General features: G+C 52.3%; 1 gene segment (V, D, J or C); it reads left to right on the top strand.

Moving 5' to 3' along the window:
• Nucleotides 1–2,754: 2,754 nt before the first annotated feature.
• Nucleotides 2,755–27,313, top strand: part of LOC137141573 (immunoglobulin lambda variable 5-45-like) — a 37,023-nt gene continuing 12,464 nt past the window's right edge. Inside the window, 2 exon segments of the V gene segment in view lie at nt 2,755–2,841; nt 2,969–3,287. Of these exon segments, the coding sequence occupies nt 2,796–2,841; nt 2,969–3,287 (365 nt within the window).

The raw sequence follows: 27,313 nt of genomic DNA, 5'->3' as shown, positions 1-27,313 counted from the left end.
GAAACAGCTAAACTCTCCTGCGCCATTAGCAGTGGAACATTTGGAGATGTCACCTGGTACCAGCAAAAATATGGAAACAGTCCAAGATACCTTCTGAGCTACAACACTGAGTCTAACAAGCACCAAGGCTCTGGGGTCCCCAGTCGCTTCTCTGGTTCCAAAGATGCCGCTAATACAACTGCCTACTTAACTATCACCAGCGTCCAAGCAGAGGATGAGGCAGACTATTACTGTGTTGTGTATGGCAGTGGGGGAGTGTCTCAGAGTGATACACCCACATGGGTAAGTGAGACAGAAACATCCCCTGAGCAAATCACATCCTCCTTGTCTGAGCTGGTAGCTGCCCTGGGTAGAGTGTAGGGTCTGGGTACAACATTGCTCCTTTATATCACAGGTTTGATGCTTAACAATCAGTGTCCACTTTGCAAGGGGTGTGCAAAGGTTTTCATTGACTCTGAAGGTGGTGATGTCAGGCCCTTCCACCTTTTCCTTTGAGTGTCAAATGAACTCACAAAATCCACAAGTGCATCTGAGTCACTGCCACTGGGTTTCAGCTGGTTTTATCTGGAAACCACAGATCTCCCGTGAGTTCACTGTGAATCCATAATTCAATGCAGGGTTGCTCTGAAGTTTCACAGCCTCTTGATAAACCTGCTCTGAGTCTGTAAATGCAACCCCAGGTAAGATGAGAGTTTCTTGCGCTTGTGGAATTCCATGCAGACCGTTCACACATTCTGGAGTTGATTGAGAATTTCATCTCCTTGCTGTTATGCAGAGGAAGAGCTGTTCCTGCTGCCCCCACACACCCTCTGTCTGTTCAGATACAATATTCATAGCAGAAAGGAAATCACGGCAGCATAAATGATCACTGCAAATGTAACTTTAACCACTAGGGAGAGCTCTCCACTTACAGCGTGCCAAAGATGAGATTGTGTGCACTGGCCACTGTAATACATGTACCCTGCTAGGCTACCAAACTCTTTCTGGGTTGTAGGGACCTGTATAAACACACTAAGATAGCTAGTATTGGTAACATCAGGAAGGTATCCTACAGAGCCGTAAGTATTAATATTATTAAAATGCTCTGAATTTTATAGCCCTTTCCTTCCCCAAAGCTCCACTTTCCATGGCAGTGCGTCAATTTCAACAAAAAATTGTTTTAAAAAAAGATCAAAATGAAGCATTTTGTATTATAATCTAAAAGAGAACATTCAAAAGTGGAACAAGACCTTGTCACATTTTGTGTGGGGAAACTTATGGGAAATTTGGAAACTTTTTGTTTTCATTCCAGTTGAGAATGTGGTGTCCAAGTCACCCCTTTATTGTCCCCACGGGAATCTCACTGCACGAGGGGGAGGGAATGGCCTTTAGCTCTCTGACCTTTGAAACCTCCACTACCTCCCTGATCCCATCAAGGCACAAAGCCCCTTTTCATAAAATCATAGAATATTAGAGTTGGAAGGGACCTCAGGAGGTCATCTAGTCCAACCCCCTGCTCAAAGCAGGAGTAACCTTCTGTGAAAGGTGGTGGCACCCCACATGTAGATGGGACAATGCCAGCCGGGTGCTTGCTAAGGTGACTGGTGGCCTCAGGGCAGCTTCCCAGACTCCATGTCTCTGATCCCCACTAAACAGCTATTTGTGTTATAAACACATCACAATGAAGGGTAGAGATGGGCCCTCGTGTTGGCAAGTGGTGTATAGATATTCTCAGTCTGTTCCTATGTCTGGTGCGGGGCATCTCTTCCCTTCCCTGTCACAGCTGTGTGTTCCATGGTGTCGCAGGGTTACATGCACTGTGAACAGAAAAACAATGAGCCTCTGTCTGCCGGGGTGTTCCTAATTGATCTCTTTGGTCTCTTCTACCGCTGTAGCTGTTCTGTGTTTGTGGGCACATTCCCATTTCCCAGGAACAAAGAGCTGGAGGGTTCTCAAGAAGAATCTCTCTGGCCCCTGCCTTCCCACAAGCTGGGTGTGAAGTGGCTCATTTCGCTTTGCTAATAACCATTAACAATAATACTTCACATTGATGTAGCACCTTCCACCCATTGATATCAAAAGCCAAGAGGCTGTGGTGCCGGTCGCCCCACTAAAAACTCCCAGTGAATACACTGAGACACATGCAGCCTGCCGCGTGGCCTGGAGATCGGAGAAATCGTCACTGCCAGTAAGAAAATGCTACTCACCAAGAGGGTTTCCCAGCATGAAAAGCCAAAGCCTCCAGCGTGGTTCTCAACATGAGAACTCATAACTTTGCAGGGATGCCCCCATTTCCTCTTTAGCTCCCCCACCCCCTTAGCTTTGCTTTTAATGTTTTAATCATGGCCAAAGTGTATTTATTTCACTCTCCTTGTATGTAAAACCCCCTGAGTTGTGTTTGCTCAGGTTGTGAATGTACGATAGACCTCAGGCAAAGCTGGGAAATGTCAGGTTGAAAGGGGCAGGATTTCAGAAGTGTCAAACAAGTGAAAATGAGGGGTTAGAATGGAAACTGTTATGCAGCCTGAACTCCACCAATGGCTAGTGTGAGATAAATGCTTCCTATCAGAGCGGTCACTGCAGGAATGGATCTGAACTAGTGACTTTACACAGCAGGAGCTCATCGCCAAGGATGGTCTGCTGCTCGTGTGCCCATTTCCCTGGGATCAAAAGGGCCAATCAGATGAGAGCAGATTAGCATAAAGGCAGAGCTTGGAGGCTCCTCCCCCAGGAGGCTCAATATAAAGGAAAGATACCGTCAGGAATTCTCAGTGGATCTGGCTGTTTTTCTCCCAAAGGCCTGAAATCTCCTCACCATGCTCTGGGCTCCCCTCATCATCCTGCTGGGGACGTGGTGCACAGGTGGGACTGGGCAGAGCAATTTAAATACAGATTAAAGTTACTGCTGAAGCCAATTCACAACCCAGGGCACTAGGGGCTGGGGGCAAACAGGGAAAGTTTGACAAGTTTCCACCATATTTTTTTCCAGGCTCCAGCTCGCAGTCTTTGCTGACTCAGCCACCGTCAGTGTCAGTGTCCCCAGGAAACACCGTGAAACTCTCCTGCACCATGAGCAGTGGGACCAGCATCAGTGGCTACAACGTGTACTGGTACCAGCAGAAACCTGGGAGTTCTCCACGGTACCTGCTGAGATACAAGTCAGATTCTGACAAGTACCAGGGCTCTGGGGTCCCTGCTCGCTTCTCTGGTTCCAAAGACACGTCCAGCAACGCCGGCTATTTAACCATCTCCGGGGCCCTGGCAGAGGATGAGGCTGATTATTACTGTGCTGTGTGGCACAGCGGTGCTCCTCACAGTGACAAAGTCAGAAAGGGAAGTGAGACAAAAACCTCCCCTCCCCTAACCTGGGCTCTGTGGGAAACTGAACAACTTGCAGAGTTTGGTCTCTCCCCTGTAACACATTACACAAACAGTTGCTCGTTGGAGTGAATTTCATCTCCTCACATCCTGAAGGTGCCTTAGGGACAGTTTAAGTCATATGCTCTCTAGATCCATGCTAAGGGCCCGAGATCCATGAGTTGGACGATGGGAGCAGAAACTCATTTTTTAAAAATAAATCTCTCTAAGCCTTATCTTTGTGAAGAAAGTCTTTGAAATGTGGGTTGAGTATGACCGATGCCTGCCTGAATGTGCAGAGAGCCTGACACAACAGCCACAGGACGTGTGAACTGCCTTATTCATCTCTCCTGTGACACCTGCGGCTCTGCGGGTTCCCACCAACATCACCCCAGCAGTTAGAGGAGACCTTTCCTGATGCTGGCCCAGCATAGCTCTGCTAGGGATGTGTCAGTTAGCAACCGCACAAGGAGTCCTCTGCCTGGCTGGCGGGTGCTGATTCCTCTCCCGGCTGGGACAGAGCCCTGGTGACAGGAGCATTGTTCCACAGAGCGGGGGAGCCCGTTCTGCACTGGATGGAGTCACTGGCAGCACTTGCTCTCGTGTGGGTGGCCCCCGGCCCTCTCGAGCCAAGGAGCAGTAGGTCTGTGGTGTGAGTGCAGGGCCATGAGACAGGTGGGGTGGGCACGTTGTGTGTCTAGGGCTGCCTTTATCTGACTGCGACAGACACAGCTCTTTACGCCCCGGCCTTCTCCTTCCGCACATGTCACTGCCGTGGTTTGACCAGCCCAGCTCTGCCCTTCACCCAGCTCAGTGTGTCTTGGGGGAGACGGGAAGAGCAGAGCTCTTCCTTGGTCAGTCCTTGCCCTGGCGGAACAGCCTCTGGTCAGCACCTCCCTCTCCTGCTGCAGGACAGGGAGTGTCTATGGGTCCCCTCCGTGTATGCAGGGGGTGGGGCAGCGCTAGTTACAGCCTCCTGTGAGGTCCCTATTCAGGGCTGCAGAGATCTTGCCAGGGGCCTGCAGCAAAGAAGGGGACGCGAGATCCTGACCTTTCTGAGAGGAAGAAGCCCATGGGCGGGTGATGGCGTGGGGAGGGGTCAGACTGTGAAGGAATGACAGTCCTGCCTGAGACCCCCAGCAATCCAGAGTGCAGGGCGAGGGGCCACACACCTGCCCACCCTCGTCCCCCGCATCCTGCCCAGAGGTCACCCAGAGCCTCGCCACTGTTCTGGCTGTGACCCAAAGGACTGTGCGATGTGACTACAAGGGATTGTGGGTTGTGGCCATGACAACAAACCTCAGTTCTCGTTGCCCCAGGTGGCGACAGTTAGAGACTCTCTGCTCCATGAACTTTCTCCTTATTGTCCCCTTGCAAATGGATCCTTTCCTCCCTCAGTGACAATGGGGCTTTCTACAGAGACGCCCGCCCTGTGTTATCGTCCTCCCAAAGGGGGAGGTGGTCATAGGCAGTGGCAGCCAATCAGCAGGGAGCAGATTTGCATGAAGGGGCCGTTCTCCAGCGCTGGGGTTTAAAAGAGAAGCGGCGGGTCCCAGCCACAGACCCGTTTGCCACAGGAAACCGAGCTCGTCTGGATTCCCCACCATGGCCTGGGCCCCTCTGCTCCTTGTGCTGCTCACGTACTGCTCAGGTGCTGCGAGGGGGCGGGTTTGTCTGTCTTAGTCTCAAGTGGTCTTTGGTTTCAGACACTGCTCTCTTTGGTACCCAGGCTGCCAGCAGAGAGCTTTAACTTCCCCGCAAATGACTGAATAGTGATTTTACACCCTGTCTTCTCTCCTATCTCAGGTTCTCTCGCCCTGTACGTGCTAACTCAGCCACCTTCAGTGTCTGTGACTCCAGGGCAAAAGGCTCAGCTCACCTGCTCAGGGAACAGCATTGGTGGCAAGTATGTGCAGTGGTTCCAACAGAAACCGGGCAGTGCCCCCCTACAGCTTATCTACCAAAGTAGCCAAAGGCCCTCCGGGATCCCGGAGCGATTCTCTGGTTCCAACTCCGGTAACACGGCCACGTTAACCATCACGGCAGTGCAGGCGCAGGACGAGGCTGATTATTACTGTGAGGTGTGGGACAACGACAGCGACGCTGCTCACAGTGACACAGCCAGATGGGGAAGTGAGACACAAACCTCCCCTTATGAAATGGAATGTTTGGTATCACTCTTGTGATAGCGTGAGGCCGTATCTGAAGTGGAGAAGCTATTTCCTATTAACTCAGCCCAGTGCTGATTGCAGGCAGGCTGGGGTCATAGTACGTTGCCTCCGAGACTCCATGTCTCAGCTCGGGGTCCTGGGAGTGCCCGAGCAGAAGGACAATCCCGAGCCGTGGGGTATCACCTTCATTGTAGCAAAAGGAATAAACTCGACTCTTAAGAGGGACCAACACCACTTCTGCTGTCATGGCTTTGCTCTCTCACTGCTTCTGGTGTCACCCTCCGAACTCTCGCATCAGTGGGATTCTGTGGGGCAGCCCACATTTCCGCAGCCGCCTACCCTGCCATGTCAGCACAAAACAGGAGGAGAGCCCAGCTGACATTTAGCTGCTCTCTGGCAAAGGGGTGTGTCACCCACTACCAAAGACTGTGCCAACCCCCTCTAGAAGCTGGTCCATGGGAGGAGCAACATGGGAGTTTCTCCTGTAGCCTCAGTGGTAAGTCTGGGCTGGGTGGTAAGTCCATGGGCAGGCAGTGGTAGGGCTGTGCTATGAATAGCCATGGTGTACCTACCCCCTGTTGCTGGCCTATGGACCGGCTTTATGGTTCCCCATGAAGGAATTTGTTTTCCCAGCTTTTCTTTTGAAAAACTGGATTAGGTAATTCTCACGGTGAAAAAAAAGCCTTGAGAACATGTTAGCTAGTCACATATCTGTATCAATGCTGGCACGACCCAGAACACATAGGTGTGGCACATCTCCTCATTAATTTGTCACACACTTTGATCCTATCTCACAATGGCAGGCTTGAAGGTCTGATCTCCCTTGGATGCTGAAGCCCCTCTCCTGGCCGTAATACACAGATATTGTTCTCCAAACAGCAGCTTCCATAGTTAGGTTACGTCCATTCTCCTCACGGCTTCCTATGCACATCGACCCAGTTCCCCTCAGCATGCCCAGCATCTTCCATGGGAATAGGGGCACAAACCTCCTGAACTGGAGAAAGTCACCTGGGAGTTGGGCTCCGGGAAGCCAGCAGTAAGAGCTGCTTTTTATTCACTCCCCATCCCCTGTGGCATGCTGGATTTCAGGGCATCCATCTCCTGAACCCCTCAGAACCCGCAGAGCTTCCAAATCTTCTGAGAGCCGGCACAGCCACTTCCTTGTGCACAAACTGATTCACTAGTGGCTGGGGACAGGCACGGAAGGTTTGACAGGTTACTACCATTGTTTCCAGGTTCCAGCTCGCAGATGGTGCCGGCTCAGCTGCCCTCAGTGTCAGGGTCCCCAGAGAACACCGTGAAACTCTCCTGCACCATGAGCAGTGGGACCAGCATCAGTGGCTACTATGTGCGCTGGTACCAGCAGAAACCTGGGAGTTCTCCACGGTACCTGCTGAGATACAAGTCAGATTCTGACAAGTACCAGGGCTCTGGGGTCCCTGCTCGCTTCTCTGGTTCCAAAGACACGTCCAGCAACGCCGGCTATTTAACCATCTCCGGGGCCCTGGCAGGGGATGAGGCTGATTATCACTGTGCTGCGTGGCACAGCGACGCTCCTCACAGTGACACAGTCAGGTGGGGAAGTGAGACAAAGCCTCCCCTCCTCCAGCCTGGGCCCAGCAGGGTGGGCAGCAGCATTTGGTCTCCGCCTGTAACACGTCACACTCATGTTGGGCCTTCACAGTGCAGCTCCCTCCCCACTCTGATGCAGGATTCTCTCTTGCTCTGTTTCTCTCGCTCTCTTTGCAGGGGCAACACAGCTGGTCTCCAGTCCGCCTGCCCTCTCCTCACATTGTCTCCATGAGGGGCTGAATGGAACATCTCTGCCCTTCTCCTCCCTTGTTCTGTCTCTGGTCATGGGGAAGAGGGAGGACAACTCCTCTCAGCTCCCTTTGTGCTTTGTGTGAATGGCTTCTCCCCACGCCTTCCTCCATCTCCTGCAGGACTGGGACGCTGCACTGGGAGGGCCTCAGGCTCACCATCCCCCCCAACTTTGAAGAGGGCAGGAGGAGCTGCAGCTCCGGGTAAGCCTCGTACGACGTCCCTTTTTACATCCCCAGAGATAGGAGGCCTCTGACCCTCGAAGCCACCCTTCTCCCCGCCCCGCTCGTGCTGTTACACACAGTTTCCCAGAGAGATTTTCTTAGTGTGTGAGCAACTATTTAGTCTTGGAAGAAATGCTGGTGTGAGGTCTTGATTATACAAGCCAGAAGGGGTTGTGGGAGCTGCAGGAAGTTCGCTGTCTGCTCGGAGCTCTGATTACAGTTCATTCTTGAGGCAGAGTTGTTTCCTGGCACTCTGGCCGTGGTGTTGGGCTGAGAATCCTGGGGGAAGGGATTGCCCTGCAGCTCTGTTCCCGAGCTGGGATTTGTGGCAATAACACTAGCTATATTTAGAATATGCCCAGACTCCACGTCACTGATTGCCCCACCACTGGGGAGCCAATCTGCAAGGGCCCAGGGTCTGCCACTGCTCACAAAGGGCAACACTGGTGTCAGAAGAAGGACATTGGTGTCCCTAATAGAGGCAACAACACCAAAACTTACTGGAAGGGGCGGGGGTGGCTTCCCTATCTTGGGTTGTCTCAGTCCTCATCCAAGCGGGTGCTTCGGCCTAAATACCTGGGTGAGCCCTTCCAAAGGTGTGAGCAGGCCGAATGGCTGAGGGCGTGATCAACCCAGAGCAGAACAAACACCCTGCAAAGGAACAACATGAGTTTTGGAACAACTGGACAGTGGTGTTTCCGAAGAGCTCAGCGTGTAGGATCTGAGCTCTTGCGAAACGCAGGAAGGAATCATTTTAGCCACAGCAACAATGACCACTGGGGGAGCGCTTCACCTATCTAGTAGTGGAGCTGGCAGTCTGGACTAGTGCAGCAGTGTACATGTGTCCAGCTGCACACTGCTGGGATAGAGAGATCTCTGGGCTTCGGGGCTTTTTATGCCCCAACAGCTGTCACCTTTCTCAGGTGAGCCCAGAGGACATTGCAGTCTGGATTCTAGTTCCCCACCCACCCAGCTGCCCTTTTTGCTCCCTGGTCTCTGGAGCCCAGCTTCTCTTCTAACAGGGTGTTGGGGATCATTAGGAAAGGGATAGATAATAAGACAGAAAAGATCATATTGCCTCTTTATAAATCCATGGTACACCCACATCTTGAATGCTGGGTGCAGATCTGCTCGCCCCATCTCCAAAAGGATATATTGGGATTGGAAAAGCTACAGAAAAGGCCAACTAAAATGATTAGGGGCATGGAACAGCTTCCATGTGAGGAGAGATTAATAAGACTGGGACTTTTCAGTTTGGAAACGAGACGATTAAGGCTGGACATGACAGAGGTCTATAAAATCATGACGGGTGTGGAGAAAGTAAATAAGGGAGTGTTATTTACTCCTCATAACACAAGGACTAGGGGTCACCAGCTGAAAGTAACAGGCAGCAGGTTTAAAACAAACAAAAGGAAGTATTTCTTCACACAGCGCATGGTCAACCTGTGGAACTCCTTGCCAGAGCATGTTGTGAAGGTCAAGACTATAATGGGGTTCAAAAGAGAACTAGATACGTTCATGGAGGATAGGTCTGTCAGTGGCTATTGGCCAGGATTGGCAGGGGTTGCTGTTTGCCAGAGGCTGGGAATAACTGATGGGGTGGATCACTTGATGATGAGCTGTTCTGCTCATTCCCACTGCAGCACCTGACACTGGCCACTGTCGGGGGACAGGACACGGGGCTAGATGGACCATTGCTCTGACCCAGGCTGGCCGCTCTCATGTTTTCCGACTGGCAGTCTTGCTTGGCGCGGCGGCAAGTTCATGACAAGATCACTAGAACCCAGTGGCTGCTGTAACCCAGGAGGGGCAAGCGAAGGGGAGAGGAGCTGAAGTTCTGTCCTTCTGCTGCCACATTGTCCTTCTGCTGCCCAGCCCATATCCTCCTGCAGGGAACAGCCACTGAAATCCGTCAGCAGCCAGCTGCCTTGATCACCAAGGGCCCCACTGCTGGCAGTAAGCCTTAGCTGGTCCTCACCACCTTTCAGTGGTGCTGCCCTTGAGCAGTGTGCAGCATAGAAGGGTTTCAGCCCCCGCCCTTCCTGCAGTACCACACTCAGCAGCATCTCCCAATAGCACCATAACCAGCCAGCAGCACGTCCACCAGCCAGCAGCAGCCATATTGCCCACTCCCAAGCCCCATGCACAACACGGCAACCGAGGCAGCAGCTGCTAATCCCAGATGCCATCAGTCCACACCAGCCACCCTTCCCAGAGACACCTGCACAGGCAGAAAGTCCCAGCAGCCGTCCCACCAAGGACACACAGCCCCAAACCAGCCAGGGTGTCCTGCGACTGCAAAAGATTTGGTGTCAGGATCATGACAAGAAACCCAGCTTGCTCTGGAGTGCTGAGTGGACGTTTGAGACTCCTCGCACTGTACGTTAACGGCCTGAGCAGACACAGCACTTTGGGAGCCCTCATGCCCACAATTTGCTTTACTTTTCCTTGCAACCAGAAAACAAACCAATGCTTGGATCTGTCAGTAGCTGACTCAGAGGGTAGGGAGGTGCCAGCAGCAGCCAATGAGCAGGGAGCAGATTTGCATGCAGGGGCCATTCTCCAGCTCTGGGGGTTTAAGACAGAATCCGTGGTTTCCAGCCACAGACCTGTTTGTCTCAGGAAGCCGAGCTCGTCTGCATCCCCACCATGGCCTGGGCCCCTCTGCTCCTCGCGCTGCTCACGTACTGCTCAGGTGCTGCGAGCGGCAGGGTTTATCTCAGCCTTTCAGTCACGGGAGGCTTTGATTTTATAGCCATTTCTCCCATTGATTCCCCAGGTTGCCAGCACAGAGCTTCAATCGTCATGATTTTATCCCCATGTTTTCTCCTCCTGTTTCAGGTTCTCTTGCCCAGTTCGTGCTGACCCAGCCGCCTTCAGTGTCCGTGTCTCCAGGGCAAAATGCTCAGCTCACCTGCACAGGAGAAAAAGTTGATGAGCTGTATGTGCACTGGTACCAGCAGAAACCTGGCAGCGCCCCCGTACTGGTTATATATAAGGATAGTGAGAGACCCTCCGGAATCCCAGAGCGATTCTCTGGAGCCAGCTCTGGTAAAACAGCCACATTAACCATCACGGGAGTCCAGGCACAGGATGAGGCTGATTATTACTGTCAGAGTTCGGATAGCGATGCTGCTCACAGTGACACAGGCAGATGGGGAAGTGAGACGCAAACCTCTCATCCTTGGGAGCACGGCTTTAAAGTGCTGATTTCTGAGCAGGCGTTAACAAGGCCAGACTCAGGCACTGAACGCACAGAGCTGTGCCAGGCACTTACAGAGGGAGAGGCACAGAGGGGGTCAGTCAGTGTTACCTAGATCCACACAGAGAGGGGTGTTCGGTTAGACCCTGTTAGCAGAGCTTCTCTGCTGTGTTGCTGTTGAGGAACCAGAGGCCCAGTGGAAGGGGAGGGAAGGGACGCTGAGCCTGCTGTTGGCTGAGAGTGACAGTAATGTGGTTACCCACAACCACAGTCTCCCGGAACTGCTCCAATACCTGACGCTTTCACCCCTGAATTTCATACATAGCAATGAAATGAACGTGATAGCCTCAAAGTGCTGGGCAAACCTCAGCGCGTTATTCTCACCCCACCTCTGGGAGGGAGGTAGCTACATGCATGTTATCACCCCCCATTACCTTGTAGGGGGAACTGAGACACTGTGGACCCAAGTCAGCCCTTACCTAGGACCCTCTAGCTCAACAGAGTAACATCAGAGACAAACAGGAACCAGGAAGGTCACAGAACCTGCCCTAGATCCTGCAATGAGTCAGGGCAGGAGCTGGGACTAGAACACCCGAGTTCCCAGCCCCAATTCCCATCCCTGGAGCACTAGCTCCCACCCCTCCTGCTGGTGCAGGCTCAGTGCTGCTGATGGTGGGTAGCGGCCCATCACTCCTCGCTGGTGTGCACATTCTGGGAAGGGAGATTGAATATTATTAATAACTTCACTATAACGTCCGCAAACCTCTTTGGTCAGCCCCAAACTGAAGGCTGCATGGTGGTGCTTTACTGCACTACATACGCCCCACAGCAACCACTGGCACCCACAGACCTTCCTGAGGTGCCCAGGAATGCAAATATCGCGGAGCAGAACCATATGAGCAGCGTAAATGGAAACCAGGCGGAAATAACCACTCCAGGCAAGCATATGTACCTTGTACCACGGGACCGATTCAGATTTAGCACATTGGAGGACGACTTAGGATGGTCTCTATTCAAGTTTCACATGAAGCATCATCAGTCCAATACATTTATTACTTTTACTATGTATCCATTTAATAAGAGAAGGCTTATTGTGTGTCCTGAATCTTCAGTCAGAGAAAAGCCTTAGGTGACTTCCCTTCCATAGCTGGGAGAGCTCAGCTCAGACCAACATCAGCCTGCACTGACTATAAAACACTCTCTGCATGACACTGGTCATTCCCTTTTGACCTCTTAATAGAATAAAACAAACCGTAATAGACGGGAAAGCAGTTTCTCTACATTGCTACATTCCCTCGCCTGGCACAGGCTCAGCCTGTCTGCGGACAGAGCGCTGCACTCTGGTGAGCTGAGGGGCCCATTGTACTCCCAGAGGAGCATTGGAAAGTCCCCCAGTAGACAACTCTCGTGTGCCAAGCAGGCCTCGTTGCTGAGACCACCAGGGATCCTGAGGGAAGGGAGACGTGACACACCCAGGCCTCTGATGACATTGTCCAGGTTACTCAGCTGCCCATGAGCAGCTCTTCTGCTGAATCAAATCCTCAGGGGAGTGGTGTAAATACGGCAGTGACGCCGTTACCAGCTATGCTGAGCATTGTCCACGTGCACCTGCAGTTTTGGGGTTGTGCAGCGCAGGTCGAGAGCTCCTCAGGGGGGATCTCACCTGGATTTGTGGAGTCCCCTCTGTGTGCAGCACGGGGCAGTGAAGGCAAAGACTGCTCCTCGGGAGCGTGGTTATCACACCTGGACTATGTGGGTGTTACGGTTCCGCAGCTCCCTCAGTTTGGGGCTTTCAGCTGGGGATGGTCAATTTCTGCAATCTCCGGCAGTGTTTGAAAGCGTAGCGTACAGAGCAGTGTAGGAGCTCGATGTGGTTCTGCCTCCTTGTCCATGTCTGGCAGCGTTAGATTCATGTAGCCCTAGCCCTTCGGTACGGTGAGTGTGCCACACACAGTCTAGGGCTGTCAGTGCTTCCAGCACTCGACCCCTCAGGCTCTAGCCCAGAAACACTCGCAGTCTTTGACCAACCAAGGAGGCTGGACTAGGGCTGCCAGAAATGAACGGTTTGGAAGCGTGTCTCTCTCACCAACAGAAGACGGTCCAATAAAAGATATTTCCTCACACACCTCGTCTCTCTCTAATATCCTGGACCAACATGGCTACAACTACACGGCATGCAGAAAAAAACACTGCCATTACACTTTGCACAATGGCTTAAAGGTACAAATAAAGGATGACCCTGCAGCAACTAACCCAGCCTCTACAGTCAGCCCCGAGGAGCAGCCGGAGCAAATGTGAGCTGAGCTGGGACCCGGTGCACTAGGGGCCAGGCTGAAATTGCGGGAGCGAGTAGCTGAGCTGAGCCAGTCCTGCGGGACAGGAGCTGCTTCATCTGGGAAAGGGGGGTTGTGGGTCAAATCCGGATAGGCCCACAACCCCAGGACTGTTGGGGGGTCTGCAAGTATTAACTGCCATCATACAGCACCCTCACTGCAACCAGCCGCATCAATCCCCATCCAACAGCACCCACCACATCCAGCACCTCATAAATGTGCACCCCAAAACTTGCCAGGATTTCTTCCTACAGCTACCAAATATGGTGGGGTGAGTCTGAAAAGGATTGTGGCCTGGGGGCATGAGAAGAACCAGTTAGATTTGGGGTCCCAGGCAGACAACGTTTGAGATTCATGGGGAGAGAGCTCTGCAAACTGCCAGTGTGAGCAGATTGAACACAAGGGGAACGCCTCACCGCTGGGATGAGTGGGATTTTCTCCCTGCATATGGAAAGCAAAGCAGGGCTTTTCTACATGGGTGACTGAGCGGATTTATGCAAAGAGGTTCTCCCCTGGGTCCCTGTGCTCTCACAGGAGTGAAAAGAGGCAGCAGCCAATGAGCAGGGAGCAGATTTGCATGCAGGGGCCTTTCTCCAATCTGGGGGTTTAAGAGAGAATCAACGGGTCCCAGCCACAGACCCGTTTGCCTCAGGAAGCCGAGCTCGTCTGCATCCCACCATGGCCTGGGCCGCTCTGCTCCTCGCGCTGCTCACGTACTGCTCAGGTACGGCTCATGTACTCTAACTCGGGGAGTTTTTCTCCCTGTCTGAATTCAGGTGGATTTTCCTTTCCCCAAGTTCCTGCACTGCCTGTGATGCGTTAGCTCTCAAAATATTGATTCTATCCCATGTTTTCTCCTCCCGTTTCAGGTTCTCTCGCCCTGTACGTGCTGACCCAGCCGCCTTCAGTGTCTGTGTCTCCAGGGCAAAAGGCTCAACTCACCTGCTCAGGAAACAACATTGGTAGCAAGAGTGTGCAGTGGTACCAACAGAAACCGGGCAGCGCCCCCCTGCTCGTGATATATCGTGATAGTAACAGACCCTCCGGGATCCCTGATCGATTCTCTGGTTCCAACTCCGGTAACACGGCCACGTTAACCATCACGGCCGTGCAGGCACAGGACGAGGCTGATTATTACTGTCAGGTGTGGGACAGCAACGCTGCTCACAGTGACACAGGCAGACGGGGAAGTGAGACACAAACCTCTCATTGTCTCAGGGGAATGTTTAATAACGTTCTTTCTATGATAGTGTGAGCGGCTATTTTGGGGGGGGGGGGAATAATCAGTTTTAATCGGCCAGAAATCCTTCTGGGTAGAGCTTGGGACCACGCTACATCGCCTTAATGATCCTTGTGAACAATCTCAGTCACTTCACAAAGTGGAAGGACAGTTCGGCGAGTGATGGGATCTCCTCCCCATGCCTCTTAAAGGGACACGCTGGACTCCCCCCAGCGCCTGGCTCTGTGTCCGGGCTCTCCCCTTACCTCTGTCATGACACCTGTGAATGAGGACGTCCCTCCCCTGCTAACAGTCCAAGGTTGGACGCTGCTCCCCAAACTTCTACTTCCTAAGCTAGGCAAGTTCTCTTCCCCTCACACCTTCGTCTAGAAATGGACACGCACACGCCTGCCTCTGCAGTGGCAATGGGGGATTGGCTCCTGCACTGGAGACGGTCACTTGAGTGTCAGGCTCCTGGAGCCAGCAGCGAGAGCTCACTTTTCCCCATCCGCATCCCCATCACAGCTGGGCCTTGGGGCCATCTGTCTCCTGCACTTAGGATGGTCTCTATTCAAGTTTCACATGAAGCATCATCAGTCCAATACATTTATTACTTTTACTATGTATCCATTTAATAAGAGAAGGCTTATTGTGTGTCCTGAATCTTCAGTCAGAGAAAAGCCTTAGGTGACTTCCCTTCCATAGCTGGGAGAGCTCAGCTCAGACCAACATCAGCCTGCTCTGACTATAAAACACTCGCTGCATGACACTGGTCACACACAGAGTGGATCTGAAACAGGGATTGTGACATTGTTGGCCTCCAGGGGAGCCAGGCCGAGATAGCTCAAACAGAGCAAACTGCAAAGAATGCGGCAGGCAAAGCCCTAAATACTGGTGGTTTTCTTCCATACGATAAACCAAACGAGCAACAAAGAGCTTCTGATCTCCTCACTGGTCATTCATGAGATAAAACACAGTTTCCTGGAAACTATCCAGGCCTTTGGCTAGCAGCCAGACAGCAAGTCAAATATGACGGGGGTTACTGAAAATCTTTATCCATCATATGTAAAATGGTTCTACCAATCCCAAATGACCGGACACATTACCAAACCGGTCAATGAACAGCTCAGATCTTACCCAAATACACGCTTAAAGCCAATGCTTATTAACGAAACTAACATTTATTAAAAAAGAAAAGAGTAGCTGTTCAAAGCCCAGTATTCACACACAGATGAAAATAACGCTCTTCGGTCAGTTTCGAAGTAGAGATGATAACTGAGTTGCAAAGTTCTTAAATTGCAAAGCCTCTGAAATTATCCAAACAGCTTGGGGCCATCAGCCCTTGTTTAGAGCTTCTTTGTTAGAAATCCTGTCCAGACTAAATAGGCCATGTGCAGAGGTTGTTCAAATTCTCCCATGAGAATAAGCAGGGTGATTCCAGGCTGGTGCTGGCATCCCAACCTTGCGATCCAAACTTTCCCTGACAAGCTTGGACAGATCTGAGATAAAAGAATCAATCCCTGGAGTCTTTTATAGCTCCGTGCAGGCTGACCAGTATCTTCTTGACAGCAGGTCCCTCCTTGATCAATTAATAGATGATTACTTGGGAGTCCGAAGTATCATCTCCTATGTCCTGTGCACACCCTTAACTAGTGACATTAGCACAAGGTAACTGGCCATTTATAACCATTCAAAGGTATTTACTACCTGCTCACTTCTCTGGTTCCAAAGACACGCCGAGTAATGCCGGCTATTTTACCATCTCCGGGGCCCTGGCAGAGGATGAGGCAGTTATTACTGTGCTGTGAGGCAGAGCGATGCTCCGCACAGTGACACAGTCAGGTGGGGAAGGGAGACTAAAACCTGCTGTGTCTTCCGCCTGTGTTCTGCAGGGGTCTGCACTCACTGCTAGGTTTGGGCTCTGCCTATAGCATATCACACAAATACTTGTCCTTTGCAGTACATGGCAGCTCCTCACGCCCTGTAATGGGATGAGAGCCATATTAAGACACAGGCACTGTCTAGATACCCAGGCCCAGGGTCCCGACTCTTGGGATGAGATCAGAATCTCAGCTTTCATGAAAAGAAATTCTAGCCAGTCCTCCTGGGTTGTTAAGAAAAGGTTGAAGTGTGAGTGCAGTGCACCCGATGCCTGCCTGAGTCTGCAGAGAGCCTGAAACAATAGCTCCAAGAGCTGTGCCCTCCCTTCCCCCCCATTCGTCTTCACCCTGCAAACCTGCTGCTCTGTGGCGCTCTCACCACCACTGTGTGCTCTGGGGCCCAGACTGAGGCCAGCGCATTATATCTTTGCTGGGGTGGTGGCTACACCCAGAGTCCTGTGCTGCAGTGGACAAGGGCTGAGTCTTCCCACCCCTCGTATAGGCTCCCCCGTCTGCAGACAGGGCACTGCGCTCCGGTGAGCTGAGGGGCCCATTCTGCTCCCAGGGGAGCACTGGAAAGTCCCCCAGCAGACAGCTCTCATGTGCGTGGCTCCTGCCCTGCCAAGCAGCCCTTGTTACTGAGATCACCAAGGATCCTGAGGCAAGGGAGAGATGACACACCCCGGCCTGTCAGGACGTTGGCGAAGTTACTCAGCTGCCCAACAGCAGCTCTTCGTCTGAATCAAATCCTCAGGGGAGTGGTGTAAACACGGCAGTGACACCGTTACCAGCTATCCTGAGCGTTGTCCACGTGCACCTGCAGTTTTGGGTTGTGCAGAGCAGGGCGAGAGCTCCTCAGGGGGATCTCACCCAGGAAGAGGATTTGTTGAGTCCCCTCTGTGTGCAGTGTCACGCTGGCTGGATTGGGGTGGGGGAGGGGGGATTTATTATGTTGTTTGACATCAGTATGTCAAAATCATAGTAACTCATGTGAGATATGCCGTGTCAGGTACTGTTAGAAAGGCTGTAATGTGCTAAGTAAGATGATAATGTTTATGTTCATGTGTTATGTGTGTAAGGGAAGTTATGGGTATGGTTGATATATCTGCATTTCAAATTGTGCTGTGTCCAGGTAACGCCCCGGACAGGATGGCTGCAGGGCTGGCCTGCTTAATGGCCCATTAAGAAATTCACAGGTGCAAGGGGCCCCGGGGGAGAAGCCAGGGATATACCTGAAGAGTCACCAGGACTTGCTCATGTGACTCTGGACTCCATTTTGGTTCCTGTAAAATTCCACAAGCAACATGGCAAAGAGAAGGACATAAAAGGCAGCTGCACGAGATCCATTTTGTCTTTTAGTCATCTTCAGCCTTCAACTACTTATTTACCTACCTCTGGATCAACTCAACTACAACTGAACTGAAGCTGTGAAACAAAGGACTGAGACCCATCCAAGTACTGGATGTACACCAGAGAGACTGTACAAACCTGCAAACTCCACAGTTCTACTAGAAACCTGACATATATGGACTTTCAAATCAATTGTATGTGTCTGATTGCTTTAATCCTTTAACATTTCTCTTATAGTGTGTTCCTTTCTTTGTATAATAAACCTTTAGTTTAGATACTAAAGGATTGGCTGGCAGCGTGGTATTTTGGGTAAGATACAAACTTATATTGATCTGGTGCTGTGGCTGACCCTTTTTAGTAAAGAGCTTTAAATAACTGGTCTCTTTACTGGACCTAGTGGCTGATTGGGAGCCAGAGACTGAAATGCAGTAAAGGGGGCTGTGTGTATTTGTATTTTGGCTTCTTGATGACCAGTGTGGGGAATCAGAAGCACTGTTTGTGGCTGGTTGGGAAGCCTGACTTCAGTGTCACTCACCACTGCTCTCCTTTTACAGCCTGCCCTGACCTTGGCATTTTCAGGTGGCTTCCTAGGCACAGAGGGGTCACATGTAGCATGGGGCAGCGAAGGCAAAGACTGCTCCTCGGGAGTGTGGTTATCACACCTGGACTATGTGGAGTTTACGGTTCCGCGGCTCCCTCAGTTTGGGGCTCTAAGGTAGGGATGGGGGATTTCTGCAATCTCCGGCCATGTTTGAAAGCGTAGGGTACAGAGCTGTGTAGGAGCTTGGTGTGGTTCTGCTTCCCTGCCCGTGTCCAGTAGTGTTAGATTCACGTAGTCACATACCAATGGTTTCCCAATGCTAGAACTTCTTAATCTTTATCCAGGGGCTGCAGCTGCCTGAACAACTGACTGATCTCGCCCTAATGCAAATAATCTGACGGTACGACCAGCCCCCTTAGTATCGAGAAGAACGTCCTTAAAGGAACAGGGTGGATGCTGGAAAGGCCTGGACAGCGACGTTACCTACTGCCCTGGAGAGTCAGTGACATCATCACAGCAAGTGCAACGCTGGCCACGAGGGGGAAATATTAATCTATGGTCACGACCCCACGACAGAGAGTGGTTGTCAGTGCTGTTGTGCTCCAGGCCCCTAGCCGTTCGGGGCTGTCAAAGCTCCCAGCACTCAACCCCTCAGGCTCTAGCCCAGAAACACTCGCAGTCTGACGACCAGCCAAGGAGGCTGGACTAGGGCTGCCAGAAATGAATGGCTTGGAAGCGTGTCTCTCTCACCAACAGAATTTGGTCCAATAAAAGATAATTCCTCAGCACCTTGTCTCTCTACTACCTTGGAACCAACACTGCTACAAGTACACATCATGCAGAAGTAAAGGCTGCCATTACACATGGCTCAGTGGCTTAAAGGTACAAATAAAGGATGAACCTGCAGCAACTAACCCAGCCCCTACAGGCAACCCCGAGGAGAGGCTGGGGCAGACGTGAGCTGAGCTGGGCCCCTGGGAACTAGGACCCAGGCTGAAATTCCTGGAGTGAGGAGCTGAGCCCAGCCAGACCTGCAGGACAGGAGCTGCTTCATCTGGAACAGGGGGTTTGTGGGTCAAATCAGGATAGCCCCACAACCCAAAGACTGTTGGGAGGTCTGCAAATATTAACTGCCGTCATCCAGAACCCTCACTGCAACCAGCCCCACCCATCCCCATCCAACAGCACCCACCCCATCCAGCACCCCATAAAGCGCACCCAAGAACTAGCCAGGATTTCTTCCTACAGCTACCAAATATGGTGGGGTGAGAAAAGGATTGTGACCTGGGGGCATGAGAAGAACCAGTTATATTTGGGGTCCCAGGCAGACAAAGATTGAGATTCATGGGGAGAGAGCTCTGCAAACTGCCAGTGTGAGCAGAGGGAACCCAATGGGAGCTCCTCACCTCTGGAATGAGCAAGACTTTCTCCCTGCATATGGAAAGCAAAGCAGGGCTTTTCTACACAAATGACTGAGGGGATTTATGCAAAGAGTCCCTCCCCTGGGTCCCTTTGCTAGCAGTGGAGTGAAAAGCAACAGCAGCCAATGAGCAGGCAGGAGATTTGCATGCAGGGGCCTTTCTCGGCTCTGGGGGTTTAAGAAAGAATCGGTGTGTCCTAGCCACAGACCTGTTTGCCTCAGGAAGCCGAGCTCGTCTGCATCCCCACCATGGCCTGGGCCCCTCTGCTCCTCGCGCTGCTCACGTACTGCTCAGGTACGGCTCATTTCCTCCCTCTCTTAATTCAGCAGGATTTTCCTTTCCTCAAGTTCCTGCACTGCCTGTGGTGCGTTAGCTCTCAAAATATTGATTCTATCCCATGTTTTCTCCTCCCGTTTCAGGTTCTCTCGCCCTGTACGTGCTGACTCAGCTGCCTTCAGTGTCTGTGTCTCATGGGCAAAAGGCTCAACTCACCTGCTCAGGAAACAACGTTGGTAGCAAGAGTGTGCAGTGGTACCAACAGAAACCGGGCAGCGCCCCCCTGCTCGTGATATATGGTGATGATACGAGACCCTCCGGAATCCCTGATCGATTCTCTGGTTCCAACTCCGGTAACACGGCCACGTTAACCATCACGGCAGTGCAGGCGCAGGACGAGGCTGATTATTACTGTCAGGTGTGGGACAGTGACAGCAGATCTCATCACAGTGACACAGGCAGACGGGGAAGTGAGACACAAACCTCCTGTCGTCCCAGTGGAGCGTTTAATAACGTTCTTTCTGTGGCAACGTGAGCAGCTATTTCAGAGGGGGAGGGGAATGTAAGTATATTTAATCGCCCAGAAATCCTTCCAGGCAGAGCTTGGGACCACGCGACGTCTCCTTAATGCCCCTTGTGAACAATCTCACCCACTGCACAGAGTGCTGACGTGGAAGGACAGTTCAGCGAGCGATGGGATCTCCTCCCCATGCCTGTTAAAGGGACACGCTGGACTCCCCCAGCACCTGGCTCTGTGTCCGGGTTCTCCCCTTACCTGTCATGACACCCCGTGAATGAGGACGTCCCTCCCCTGCTAACAGTCCAAGGCTGGATGCTGCTCCCCAAACTTCTACTTCCAAAGCTAGGCAAGTTCTCTTCCCCTCACACCTTCGTCTAGAAATGGACACACACACGCCTGCCTCTGCAGTGGCAATGGGGGATTGGTCCCTGCACTGGAGATGGTCCCTTGAGTGTCAGGCTCCTGGAGCCAGCAGCGAGAGCTCACTTTTCCCCACCCCCATCCCCACCACAGCTGGGCCTTGGGGGCATCTGTCTCCTGCACCCAGGAGACTCTCAGAGCCCCCCAGCCTCCTGTGAACTGGCATAATAGCCTAGAACCGAGCAGGGGCCAAGACCTGTGTAAAGCCCTCACGTGGCACCAGCAGGAGGGAGACGAGTCTCAGGCTGTTCATAACGGGAATGGTGAAGAGCTGATTTCTGAGCTGAAACATGCAGGAGCAGGAGGGCTCTGCCTGCACAGAGCTGCACCAAACTCTTTGAGCGATGAGAGGGAGGGCAGGTTAGCGCAGCCCTGGCACCGCGGCGTGGGAGGGGATTTGAATGCACTGAGCTCGGCTCTGAGCTGAAATAAAAAAAAAAAAAAAGACATCCCAGAATGCACTTCTGCTAGTCCGGTGTTTTCACTCATGTCAAGGCGTTGGTGGCTGCGTGGTGCCGTGTTACTGAGCTAAACCCACCCTCGCCCCAGCAGTTAGAGCCACCAGCTCTGCTCAGAGCCGTAATCACACGGTTTGTGCTTGTTGGCCCAACCTGGCCTTCAAAAAGACCAGCCATGTCTTGAAACAACCTGAGTACACACAGGCCTGAACTGGGACAATGGAAGTGAACCAGCGCTGACCGGTGACACTGATCCTCGGGGCAGTTCAGATCTAGAGATAAAGCGAGTGGCTCAGGTCTGACACTAAACTGAAGAACAAGCACCTGTGACTGGCTGGGAGCCCCACGAGTGAACCAGTTTCTCCCCGTGTATCGCTGGGCTGACGGGATGAAACTGAGCAGGGCGGGAGGTTGATGTCGCCTTCCCCTGCGCACCTACTCTGCTCACCTCCACCCCCGGCCCTCTGGCTCCCCTGGCACCACGCGATAGGGATTCTAGCTGGGTGCTCACGATGGGTGAGGTGTTGTCAGGGCGATGCAGAGAGCTATGGGGTGTTCTGGGACACTGTTAATAGATGATGCTCCCTGGGGATACCCGAGGTTGGGAGGCACCTCACCACTCCCTGCCTTTAGCGTCAAGCTGTCTCGTCTGTGCCCGCTGCAGCTCAGCTGCCTGAAATCAACAGCTGTGTTGTGCAGGACACATCTGCCTGAGGGTTCTGGATACCAGGGAAGGAATAAAAACACGCCCACTCCTATTAGGTACACTTCTCTTTTATACGCCTTATGCGCCAAACAGCAGAGGGAGACCCTAGGGCTCTGCGAAGTGGCTGCAGGGGAATGCCAGACCCTCCCGGTGAGTTCATGGCGGAGTCTCTGTGGCGTAGCTCACATTTCAAGCTCTTATACAGCATGACATATTTACTGTAGGGAATCGCAGGGACTGGCTTATGTACAGCAGCTAACTTGGTGAGCATTTTTGCTTTTCTTGGCACGAAACACAATTAGATACAAAGTGCGAAACAGGTGACATAACCTATTTACTACTAAGCCGGTCCTGACCAGACCCGCCGCGTCACTATCTCAAATGCATCACAACATCTTCCGCAGCCTACACTACAAGCTGCTGGCAACACCAGCGCCAGAAGCAGTGAGAACCTGCTGGTAGTGGGCAGTGGGGGACAATTTAAAGGTTCTGGTGGTACACAGGGAGATTGCCAGGGTTTATGCTGCCGAGGGAACAGCAATCACGCAGCGTGGCTGGTACAACTCAGGGCAGGCCCTTTAGAACAGCACAGCACTGTAGCCTATTTAGAGGGAAAACAAACACATTAATGAACAAAGGTTAAGATTCAAGAGCGAGTGAGCCAGGGTAATAGGAACAACCAGTTACTGATAAAACTATAACACGCATATTAGAGCTTCAACTCCACGGTAACAGGTTCAATGCCTTGTCTAAAGGCGTTTATCACCTAAAGCAACTTTCCAGCATCAGCAACCCCCACGGCTGGGCTCCACTGGGCAGGGATACAAAAAGCGCTGTGCAAGATGGGAACTGTCTGTTTGGCCTGGCTAAGGGTCTCTGTCACCTGCAGCCCCATCGCAGGCACAGGGAGCTGCAGCTCTGGTTATATCCTCATTTATCTCTGCAGAGATCTTGCCAGGGGGCTGTAGCAAGAGAGAGAAAGGGGATCCTGACATGTCCAATGCAAGACAAGCCAGCGGCCGGGTGACCAAGCCGGGCTGTTTGCCCAGTTATTCATAGGGTCACATCAGACTAGCCAGGACATGAACAGTGGAGATAACTGTACAGTGACATCTAGACTAGCCAGGAATGACATTTCTACTGATGTGTGTGTGACTGAAACAAATTGTGCTCAGAACGTACCCAGACACCACGTCACTGACTGATCCTCCACTGGGGAGCTGGCCTGCAAGGCCCCAATATCTGCTACCGCTCACAACGGGGCGCCCTGGTGTCAGAACAGTTCAATAGTTTCACCAGAAAAGGCAACAGTAGAAAACCAGCTACAAGGAGGTGACTCCCCTAGCTTGGGGTGTATCAATCTTTCAGCTAGGCAGCTGAAATTTGCTAAATGCCTGGGTAATCCCTTCCCACATCGTGAACAGGCTGATGACGTGATCAGTCCAGCCAGTACAGAGAAGAGAAACACCCTGAAAAGGAACAACATGAACAGTGGAGACAACTGTACAGTGCTGGTCCCTGCAGCTGGGACAGACAGTCAGTAGGGAGCAGCTGTGTGACGAGCTGCTCAGCACACACAGGGTCTGTTGCTCTTGTGAAAGCCCAGCGGGAATAATCTCAGTAACAGCAGCACTGACTGCCAGGGGCTGCTCCTCCTCTTCACAGACCTGGAGCTGAGCGTCTGGGCCAGGGCAGTGCAGAGCGTGTCAGGCTACATGCTGCTGGGCTACTGATCGCTGGGCTTTGGGGCTTTTACTACCCAGCAGCGCTCACATTGCCAGTATGGGCAAGGTACCCAGAGCAGTGACGCCAACCTCTCCAGACGCTGTGCCCTTCTCGAGTCTGATTTGTCTTGCCTACCCCCAAGTTCACCTCGTTTAAAAGCTGCTTGCTTACCAAGTCAGACATAAACACAGACGTGTCACAGCACACTGCTACCGAACAATGGCTTCTTCTGCTATGCTTCAGTTTCTACTGACTTCACTGGTGCTTTTTCTGTAGCCTGGTGTAAAGCCAGGCAAATCTCTAGAGGCGTTGATGTGCCCCTGGCAGACTCTGCGTACCCCAGAGCTACACATACCCTGCTTGAGAACCACTGCCCTAGGAGACACTGCGCTTTGGGATCCAATTTGCCATCCACACACACACACACACACACACACACACACACACACACTGGGCAGGGTCTCAGACCGGCTGTCTTGCCTGGAGCGGCGGGAATGAAGGGGCACGACAGGATCACAAACCCAGTGGCTGCTATAACCCGCAGGGGCCAGGCTAGGGGGTAGAAGCAGAAGTTCGGAGCCAGCAGCGAGAGCTCGCTTTTCCCCATCCCTACCACAGCTGGGCCTTGGGGGCATCTGTCTCCTGCACCCAGGGGACTCTCAGAGCCCCCAGCCTCCTGCGAACCGGCACAACTGCCTCCACACGAGCAGGGGCTGAGGCCAGTGAAAAGCCCCCACGTGTCACCAGCAGGAGGGAGACGAGTCTCAGGCTGTTCATAACGGGAATGGTGACGAGCTGATTTCTGAGCTGAAAGGTGCAGGAGCAGGAGGGCTCTGCCTGCACAGAGCTGCACCAAACTTTATCCCATGTTTTTTCTTCGAGCGCTGAGAGGGAGGGCGAGAGCCGGTTACACAGCACAGCGAGGGAGGTGCTATGAAAGCCCTGGGCTGGGTTCCGAGCTCCAGTCTGAAGTAAAAGAAGTCCCAGAACACACTCCTGGTTGTATCGTGCAAGCCAAGAAGTTGAAGGCTGCGTGGCGGTGCGTCAGTGGAGTGCACCTCCCATCCCGTCCCAGCAGTTAGAGACCCCTGCAAAATCTGTCTACCTGCCCAGGAGCTCAGCGTACCACAGGGCAGAACCATAGTGGCAGCACAGACATAGAGCAGGCTTTGGTGACCAAGAGACGTAAAAAAAGAGCAGGCAGAGGTTACGAAGGGTTGTGAGAAATGTGGACGTAGCCACGCCATAAGCAACTGTCCTACATATGGGCAAACGCAATCATTTTGCCGCAATGTGCAACTCTGGAAATGGAATGTCCCAGCATTAACAGATGTTCTCCTCCCAGGAGCAGACGAGCCACTGCAAGATCTGTTCCTCAGTATCTGAGTACTGAGCCTGTCACCTAGGGTTCCTTGACCCCGTAACTTCTAATCTCAGTGAGTCTGTATCAGGACATAAACCAAGAGAGAGAGACACAGCATTTTCTGTCTGCAATGTGGCTGGCACAGACAAGTCAAAACCAAGTACTTTTAACGTCAAAGAATTGCTCACAAAGGCCCCCGTGCTGAAGAACTTACTGTCAAAGAACCAGTTGCTGTGCATTGGATGCAAGCTCTACCGAGTGGGGGCTGTATCGCGGCAAAGCAGGTCTTCTTTTGCTCATGTCTCTAAAGCTCTGAACTCCCACGCAGCAGAACTGTGCGCAGAGAGAAAAAAAATGTTGAAAACAGTATTCGGCTGTACTCGATTTCGTCAGTTTATCTCTGGGGAAAATAGTAGCTGTGAAAACATACCACAAGTCTCGAGCGCTCCACCAAGGATGCACAGAGGGTTGTTAACACTTCTGAAATATCAGCTGGAAATGAGATACAGCCCAGGAGAAGAATTAGCGGTTGCTGGTGCTTTATCCAGAGCATACGTGTTTCGTGATGAAGGGGTACGTTCAGGGGAAGCTGATGGTGCAATCCAGCTTGTGATGTCTTAGTTGACTATTTCAGAACAGAAATGGAAGGAATTCCAGCCAGCTATTGCAAATGCTGTCCTGCAAACCTTAAGACAGATGATTTTGCAAGGATGGCTGGACAAGAGGCGTGGAGTACCGGAGGGTATCTGTGCTCATTGGTTATACAATGCAAGATGGACTTGTCTTTAAAAGTGACAGAAGCAAAGCACCAGCAAATCTCAACGAGAGAGAGGGTGAAGGTTAGTTTGCACTACCCTGACACCACGGCGAGGGAGGCGCTATGGAAGCACTGGGTGGGTTGGATTAGAGGTGTCAGTGGAACCGTCCCTGTTGCTTTTCCTCAACAAGAGTGCCGGTAAAGATGCCGCCCGCAACACCCAACTGCTTAATTCTTCCCCTCGCTGGGCTTTGTTTATCACCTGAAATTGAGAGTTAGCCCTTGCATGGCACCCCCAGAGCCCTGCACAAACACGAGCTGATGAATTCTCACCACGGCTCTGAGAGGTAAATAACTGAGTGTCAATGTCCCCGCTTCACAAATGGCAAACCGGAGACCTCACTGGCCAAGCCCAGCCTTACGGAGAGCCCTGTGTCTCGGTGCAGCTGCAGCAGAGACAAATACGGCCCAGGGAGCTCATGTGACACACCAAAACCTGCACAGTCAGGGTAGGAGCTAGGACTAGAGCGATGGAGTCCCCAGCTCCCAATCCTGACCCCACAGCACTAGCGCTCACTCCCTATTTTATTCCTCCCCCGGTGCAGACCAAGCACTGCTGATGGTGCACACCACACCTGCCCCTCTCCTCTGTCTGGATGTGCTGGGAATGAGGCCCTGGGACTGACAAAAACGGCTTGTAACGTGCTGGAGGCTCCACGCACACACCAGAGCAGCCAGGGACCCCCTGCAGCCTCCAGCTGCCTGTCCAGCAACTCGGATACCGCAGAGCACAGCCAAACAAGCGGCAACACTAAGAGCAGGCCGGGGTGACCACTACAGCTAAAGTGAGCTATGGTAACTGGAGCGGGAAAAACCTTGCTGACAAATAATTCATTCAGCAAAAGATGCAGTTTCGGTCAACCCAGACTGTTGACACGAATAGTCAGATCTCACCTGGGATGGGGAAGCTTCATCTCACTGGGCTGTAGCTTGTCCCGCCTCCCACGCAGACACCTCCCTGTGATCCTCAGGGCCGAGCAGATGAGAGCAGATGAACACAAAGGAGGAAGTTAGCAGCTCCTCCCCAGAAGGACCAATATACAGAGCAGACGCTGTCAGGTGTTCTCAGTGGATTTGGCTGTTTTTTTCTCCCAAGAGTCTGAAATCTTCTCACCATGTGCTGGGCTCCCCTCATCGTCCTGCTGGGGACGTGGTGCACAGGTGGGATTGGGCAGAGCAATTAAAACACAGATGAAAGTTACTGCTGAAGTCAATTCACAAACCAGGGCACTAGGGGCTGGGGACAGACAGGGAGAATTTGACAAATTTCTGCCATATTTGTTTCCAGGTTCCAGCTCGCAGCCTTTTCTGATTCAGCCACAATCAGTGTCCCCAGGAAACACCATGAAACTCTCCTGCACCATGAGCAGTGGGACCAGCATCAGTGGTTACGCTGTGTACTGGTACCAGCAGAAACCTGGGCGTTCTCCACGGTACCTGCTGTATTACTATTCAGATTCTGACATGCAGCAGGGCTCTGGGGTCCCTGCTCGCTTCTCTGGTTCCAAAGACACGTCCAGCAACGCCGGC

The sequence above is a fragment of the Emydura macquarii genome, unplaced genomic scaffold (genome assembly GCF_026122565.2).
Source record: "Emydura macquarii macquarii isolate MOO-44397 ecotype Brisbane River unplaced genomic scaffold, CSIRO-AGI_Emac_v2 contig_3085, whole genome shotgun sequence".
Classification (NCBI taxonomy): Eukaryota; Metazoa; Chordata; order Testudines; family Chelidae; genus Emydura; species Emydura macquarii.
This window is presented reverse-complemented; position numbering and strand designations above follow the sequence as displayed.